Source organism: Triticum aestivum, chromosome 4A (assembly GCF_018294505.1).
Source record: "Triticum aestivum cultivar Chinese Spring chromosome 4A, IWGSC CS RefSeq v2.1, whole genome shotgun sequence".
Taxonomy (NCBI): Eukaryota; Viridiplantae; Streptophyta; class Magnoliopsida; order Poales; family Poaceae; genus Triticum; species Triticum aestivum.
In genome coordinates, this window is record NC_057803.1 from 5360709 (window position 1) to 5368398 (window position 7690).

Here is a 7690-nt window from a genome sequence, read left to right on the forward strand (position 1 = left end):
CGGCCATGTGCCTGGGGGAAAATTGAGCCGAGCCACCACGCCGTGGAAGCAGACCTGCCAGTGGTCGTACTCCATGCCCGCGAGCTCAGCCATGTGGAAGGTCCCGAGCCACCGCGGAGTGTGGGTCTCCTGATCCATGATCTTGGCGACCCACGTCCTCGGAGAAGTCCTCGAACCGGCGTAGGGGTGTAGCGGCGGGCGGATCGGGCGACCGGCGGCGGCGGCTCGATGAAGAGCCCGCGGAGGACGACCCGTGCGTGTGGCGGCGCGGATCCGTGCTGCGGACCGGCGGCCACCACGTCCGGTCATCGGTAGGCCTGCAAGAAAAGCTCGAGACTCATGAGCTGCTCGAGATCGACTCATATTTTGACTCGACTCGAGATCGACTTGAAAAGAAATAAGCTGAGTACGAGCACTTTATGTAGCTTGATCGAGAAACGAGTCACTAGTAGAAAAAGGGCCTTTAGTCCCAGTTCATAAGGGGCCTTTAGTCCCGGTTCTGGAACTGGGACTAAAGGGTCGGTACTAAAGCCTCCCCCTTTAGTCCCGGTTCTAACTGGAACCGGGACTAAAGGCCCTCCACGTGGCCGCTGCCTGGAGGTCCACCTTTAGTCCCGGTTGGTAACACCAACCGGTACTAAAGGAAATTTTATGAAAAAAAATTTGAAATATTTTTTTTGAATTTTTTTTGAATTTCAAATTTCTAAATTATTTTAACCTCTAATCTCTAATCACCCCTCATCACTGCTCAATTTAACCTTTAATCTCTAATCACCCCTCATCATTCCAAATCATCTAACTTCCCAAACGGTCACCCATCCTCTCACTACTCCAGCCTGAGCACGCTTAACTTCCGGGTTCTATTCTCCCTCGTTTCCAAGTCTGCACTTGTTGTTTTCCTGACAATAGTAAGATGTCAATCCTATTAACCCTCAGGAATTTAGCTTGAGCATGAAGTCACACATTTCACTGTTTGAGTTTGAAACTATTGTTCTAAAAATCAATAATTATTTAGTAACACTAATATTTCTTGAATAAGTAGTTTGACCATAGTTGACCAAAATTCAAAAAAACTGAAATATTTATTTAGTAACACTAATACTTCTTGAATAAGTAGTTTGACCATAGTTTGACCAGATTTAACAAAAATTCAAAAAAAACTAAAATTTGAGCATAACTTTTTTCCTTTTAGAATTTGAGGATTCTAAAAATTTGCAAACAGGCCGTAGGCCGTCTCCATCGGATGCGGATTTTCGTTCCGAACATTTTGATATATTATACGTTTTTTCCGACATCGTATGCAAAAGTTATAGCCGTTTTACATTTTCCCTATATTTTTTGCAAAAACATGTCCAAATTTAAGTTTTTAAATTTTCCTAACTAGTAGATGTAGTAATATAACTATCTCTCGAAGGATTTTATTTTTTGAAGTTTTTATCATTTTCTTTTGATTTTTTCAAAACAAAAATGGCGATCCACCGGGGGGGGGGGGGGGGGTAGAGTTTGAAAATGGGATCTTTAGTCCCGGTTTGAGACACAAACCGGGACTAAAGGGCATCGCACCCTTTAGTCTCGGTTCGTGTCTCAAACCGGGACTAAAGGGCTCAGGTGAACCGGGACTAAAGACTTAGCCGCACGAACCGGGACCAATGCTCACATTAGTCCCGGTTCGTGACTGAACCGGGACTAATGTGAATATTGCCCCGTGACCAAAGCCCTGTTTTCTACTAGTGAGCTGATCTTGAGTCAGTATTGGCTCGCTCGGTTTTGTGTGCGAATTTTTCTCCATTTTATTTACTAACAAACATGGAAGCTTAATTAAGAGCAAAGAAAATTTAGCCTCAATATGGTGCATGATCAGCCGTATGTTGAATATCTTGTTATTTTTGCCAAAGTTTGAGAGCAGATGCACCTTTGTTTTCTTCTCTTGCAAGTTCATCCATGGTATCTTATCTTCAGTTGAGAAAGAACAGGTCGAAATTTATAGTGACTTCTATGTTGTGGCCTATCTTATGTGAAAATTTGCCTCCACTATTCATGAAAAAATCATCTTATTTAGGTCGAAACTAGTTCGAGATCGACTCGAGATCGTTACAAGCTTAGCTCGAGCCACTTTCTACAGCTCAACCTTGAGCTTAGCTCAATTTGAGAGTATGAGTTGAGCTGAGCCTAGTCCAACTCGCTTGAAATCGACTCGTTTGCAGCCCTAGCCATCAGGGGGGCGGGGGAGGGCGGGGGGCGCGCTGGCGGCGGTGCAGGGGGAGAAGAGGCGCTGATTTTTACTCGGCCGAGTAGAGATGAAGTAAATATCCTCAGATTTTTAAGGAGGGAGTAAAAAAATTACTCCACTAAGCCGTATAGGGAATCGGCTAGGTCAAATTTAGTGGAGTAAAAAGCCAAATTTACTCCACTAAGAGATATTGGGTATGTGCATCTTAGTCATGCAAAGACCGGGTCTGCTCATTGTGTTTGTATCCCCGTAATACTTATTTAGGAGTCAATAAAAACACCCTTTATTGAAACCGCGGATGCGCACGGGCACATACATCTAACCACACACGCACACAACAAGCACAACCCACACACGGTCGGACAGCAAGCTCACGCACAAACACGCTGACACGCGCGCGCGGGCACACACACGCCCGTAATGTGGCCGCAGCCTGACAAAGCGCCAAATGCTAAAGCAACGAACAGACTCGAACGGCTGCAACAACGAAGAAGAAGCAGGGTTATTACTCGCCGGTCAGAACAAACGCGGCCAACGGTTTGTCGCTTCTCCCGGATCTCTCCCTTTGTTACTTGTACCGTCTCCTGCCTGCTCTCGAGTACAGATACAACCATTTTTATTCATCAATCAGTCTGTCTGATGGCGACATTGTCCCCAGAAAACTGCATTATCAGTTAAGCATCTTGGAGATCGTCCTCGACGTCGACCGCCCAATTGATTTACTTACCCAGGGTGAAACATGACATGCACTTGATCCTCGCCCGTCGATAATTACAAGGTGCTAATCTCACTAGGAAAAACCAGCGATCTCAGTAATCCCAGTGGTAGCTGAAATCAGGGGCCTATCTACGTACAATCTGCATGATGCACGTAACAGTACCGAACTGCGACAGTAGGAACAAGCAGCTAAAGACTACTTTTCTCTTCATTTTTATTTATGTCTGATCTGGGGGAAATTCATGTGAAATAAATAAGATAAACAGAACATTCCGTGCCAAGGAGGAAACCAGATTCTGATTCCATTGTTTTCTAATACTGAACGCGAGCATTGCCGTCCTTGACACGGACTGGGAGGGGATTTTCGCCGTTTACCTGCTGTCCGGTTGCAGTCTCACCGTTGTGCATAAAATCCAGCATCCACCCCTCACTACGCTGGCACCCTCTGGAACAGCCAGCAACTCAAGTCCCCAACAATGTCGCACACGTCCGAGGAAGAGTCCCTGAGCAGCTTCCAGCAGCAACCGAAGCTCGAGGTCGGCGCGGCGGGGCCGAGCAGAGGCGACCCGGCGGCCATGCCCGTGGTGAAAAAGAGGCGAGGTCATCCAGGGAATCCAGGTATATATGTTGCCTCAACTCAAGTTTCAACTATTGTTGGTCTGATGAACACACGTGCAAGTGCAATATAACAATGAGATGCACCAGATGAATGTTTAAAATGGCGACCGTGCATGGTTTGTTAGAAAGTCTCAACTTTACCATACTGTATCTTTCTTACTACCTAGCAACTGAGATATGGAAGATCAAATTGTCCTTGTTCAGTGTTGTATAGATTTGACCAACGAACTCATGATGTTATGTTTTACTGTTTCATAACAGAAATTTATGTTATTACTTCTATATTTATCTACGGTTTCTCAAAACATGTAGCTCTATAGTTTAAAGAAATAAAAAAACACGAACCTGAATGAGTTCCGCCCATAGGAGTATGATGTAGTATTTGCCAACTCAGCATCACAAAATAAAGCAAATTGTAGTTTCAAGTTCAGACCGCCAATCACATTTCTAATTTTAACACACAAATGGTACAAAGGGATTGCAAATGGATACTAAAGAACAGACTTTGATTTACAATACTGAATTGCTAAATGAACCCACAACATACTAGCCAGGTCAGAAACTGAAGTGATGAACAAAAAAAAGAGTGTTCCAATCTGTGGTAACCTAACATTGGTTTCATGATGTCCATCTTGCAGACCCAGACGTGGAAGTAGTAGCTTTATCACCCAAGACACTCGTTGCGACAAACCGATACATATGTGAAGTCTGCCATAAGGGTTTCCAGAGAGACCAGAACCTCCAGCTCCACAGGAGGGGTCATAATCTGCCATGGAAGCTCAAGCAGAGAAGCAGCACTGACGCTAAGAAGAAGGTGTATATCTGCCCCGAGGTCACCTGCCCGCACCATGATGCAACCCGAGCTTTGGGTGATCTCACCGGCATAAAAAAGCACTTCTCCAGGAAGCATGGGGAGAAGAAGTGGAAGTGCGACCGATGTTCGAAGAAGTATGCTGTCCAATCTGATTGGAAGGCTCACACTAAGATATGTGGCACCAAGGAGTACCGATGTGATTGCGGAACTATCTTCTCAAGGTATGCTTCTCACTTCGGATAATCACACCAAGAATTCAAGCAAATGCATCGTTAACCATGAAAAACAAATATTTTTATCAAGGATACATATGAACATTAAGGTCATTCGGTAAGACAACAGTAATTGTAGACCGAATTACTGACATCATTTTTTTACAAAATGCAGACGCATAATCTGCAGCTAATTGCAACTGAAAATCACATGCTATATGTAGCTTATGTCTCTGTTGCTTACGAAGGAAAATCTTGTTTGTTAGATTAGCTTTCCATATTCACACAGTTTACATACTATTTGAAGCAATGCATCGCAATATTTTAGCATCTGTGGCAGGCCCTGATGAGTATCATATTAGACTAGCCATCGAGCTCACCGCAGCCATGCCATTTAAAATGCAGCATTTCTTGGAACTCGACATTTAACTCTACTTTATGTCAATGCAGGAAGGATAGCTTCATCACGCATCGAGCCTTCTGCGATGTATTAGCCGAAGACAACTCAAGGGTTAACCACAGCCTAGCTACAATGGTGGGAAGTCTGCATGGTCAGCATGACATGTATTCACATGGGGTGCCTAGCCCCACTGATATGGTTGCAAACATGTCCAGCAACGACCACAACTCAGACATGCATCTAAGATCATTATCTCCTTATGCTCTCATCACAAGGAACACTGCCTTGTTCTCCAACCAGATACCACCCAAGGATCCAGGATTCCCACTTGATGGAAGTGCATCAGGCTACCCTTACATGTCCATGAACTCCCCACACATGTCCGCGACAGCCCTGCTACAGAAAGCTGCAGAGATGGGGGCAAAGACCAGCCAGGATCCCATTTCACCATTGCTTTTAAAAGGATTCGCAAACAACTTCACCAGTGCTAGAGACCATATGGGCATATCTTCCGGAAGCCAAGGAGATTCTATGGGGAATTCAGCAGCTAACAGTGTTTGCATGAAGGCCGCGGAAGATGAGAGCATGAATGGTCACAACAATATCTTGATCAACTCAGCATGGACCAGTGGCGGCATGATGACACCGACTACCGTGCCTTTAATTGGGCTCATGAACAACCCATTTTCCATGAGACAAGAGAAGGAGAGCCCTCAGATTATGCCTGATATCCAAACGCAGCACAACAGACAAGAAAACATTTCAGGGGTAGGAGATGCGGGCCTAACACAGGACTTTCTAGGGTTAGGAGGCAACGGAAATTTGGATATAAGCTCTGGGACCTATAATACGGATGTGACAGCATTGAGCTATTCTGATGAGCAACAGAAAAATCAGGAGCATATGTATTCTTACCATGAATCATCGCTTGACTCCACTGCATTGGACAAACCTATGTGGGATTCATGATGCTGTGATGCAAACGGTTTCCTTACTCTGGTAGTTCAGTTTCAGCTAAGCTGCCCGAGGTGCAGAATTGGCCATTAAGAAGGTATAGCATGTATGAGAGACAGTGCACCATGTGTATTGTTAGCTTGAATATGGTCAAGAAATAGAGATACAATTTTATTGGCAAAATCAGAAAGTAGCCAGGTAATCTTATCACCATAACCAGGCCATTCAGGGCAGATTTAAGAAACTATTGTATTTTCATTTAGCATAAATATTAATAAATATTTTGGAAGAAGTTGGCACAAAAATTTGATTCGGTGGATGTAGATTGTAGATCAATGTATTCAGCTCAAGAATAGTTGGGATCAACAATGTTATAAAAACAGTCATTCAAAGTAAACAACAGAGTATTCCTTAGAGCATCCCTAGCCCTTGCCCTAAGCTTTAGGGTCCCGATAACTGCCACACGTGTGGTGTATCGGGTAATTGTGTCACACGCCTCGTGTGGCATGGACAGCAACCAGCCCACACACCTACGTGTGGGCAAAACAACTAATGCCCACACACATCTTTTTTTCCCTCCTGAACCCTCTCACACGCGTGCGTGTGGGCGAAGTTGATAACGCCCACACGCCCATATGTCAGGCCTCATACCCTTCTGGTCCCGCACGCGACGCGTGACGCCCACCGCGCGCCCGCAGTTGCCATGGTCCAGACCCTCGTCCATGTTCGTTTATCTGCAGTTGCCATGTCGCTGAACTACGGTTGCCATGTCGGACAACTGCAGTTGCCATGGTTGCTCAACTGCAGTTGCCATGTATGGTCTGATCTAATGTAGTTGCCATGATTTCATAACTTTAGGAGTTGCCACATACTAACACTAGGCAGTTGAGAGAGTTGCCATGTGCTCACAAGCATGCTAGGGCAGTTGCCATGTAAAAAGGAAGAGTTGCCATCTGCTTACGTGCACGTTAGGGCAGTTGCCATGTACGTGCACGTTGGGGCAGTTGACATGTACCATGCAAAAACACATCGCAACTCGGTAAAAGACAGTTGCCATCTGCTTACGTGCACACTAGGCAGTTGCCGTGTACCCTGCAAAAACACATGTCAACTCGGGTAAAAAAGAGAGTTGCCACCTGCTTATAAAGCACATTAGAGGCAGTTGCCATGTGCGCTGCAAAAACACATGGCAACTAGCAGCTTACGTGTGGGAGAGGAGACGGGCGTGTGGGCAAGATGGCAAATGCCCACACACCAGCCCTTGTGCGTGACTGAAAACTGGTGTTTGGGTGAACTGCTAAACACGCACACACCGGCCCCTCCGTGTGGTAAAACAGATGTATGGGCGAACTATGTCACACACCACACACACGCCTTGTCCTACGTGGCACAAAAAATCAGCCAGATTGTGTCAAGATTCGTGCATATAGTACTGGACGGTGATGGATGCGTGTGGTCGAGATGGTCAACGCCCACACGTGTGGGCGTTAACATTTCCGAAGCTTTAAGGCCATATTTACGGAAACACTAACGCCCACACGTGTGGGCGTTCTCTAACTCGCCCACACGCACTACTAGGAAAAGGCCTACTAATGGCGCACTGGTTTTGCCTACTAATGGCGCATTACCAGTGCGCCATTAGTAGCACGCCACTAGTATATCTTACTAATGACGCACCACAGGTGTGCCATTAGTATCTGGTATACTAATGGCGCACCAACTAGTGCGCCATTAGTATGTAACAG

At 45.5% G+C, this 7690-nt stretch overlaps 1 protein-coding gene across 1 annotated transcript; it reads left to right on the forward strand.

Moving 5' to 3' along the window:
- The first annotated feature begins 3423 nt into the window (after positions 1 to 3423).
- On the forward strand, positions 3424 to 5960 carry LOC123081543 (zinc finger protein GAI-ASSOCIATED FACTOR 1-like). Its single transcript, XM_044504108.1, has 3 exons — positions 3424 to 3565; positions 4204 to 4600; positions 5042 to 5960. Exons 1-3 carry the CDS (start codon positions 3424 to 3426, stop codon positions 5958 to 5960), a joined length of 1458 nt encoding a protein of 485 aa, XP_044360043.1.
- The last annotated feature ends 1730 nt before the right edge of the window (positions 5961 to 7690 follow it).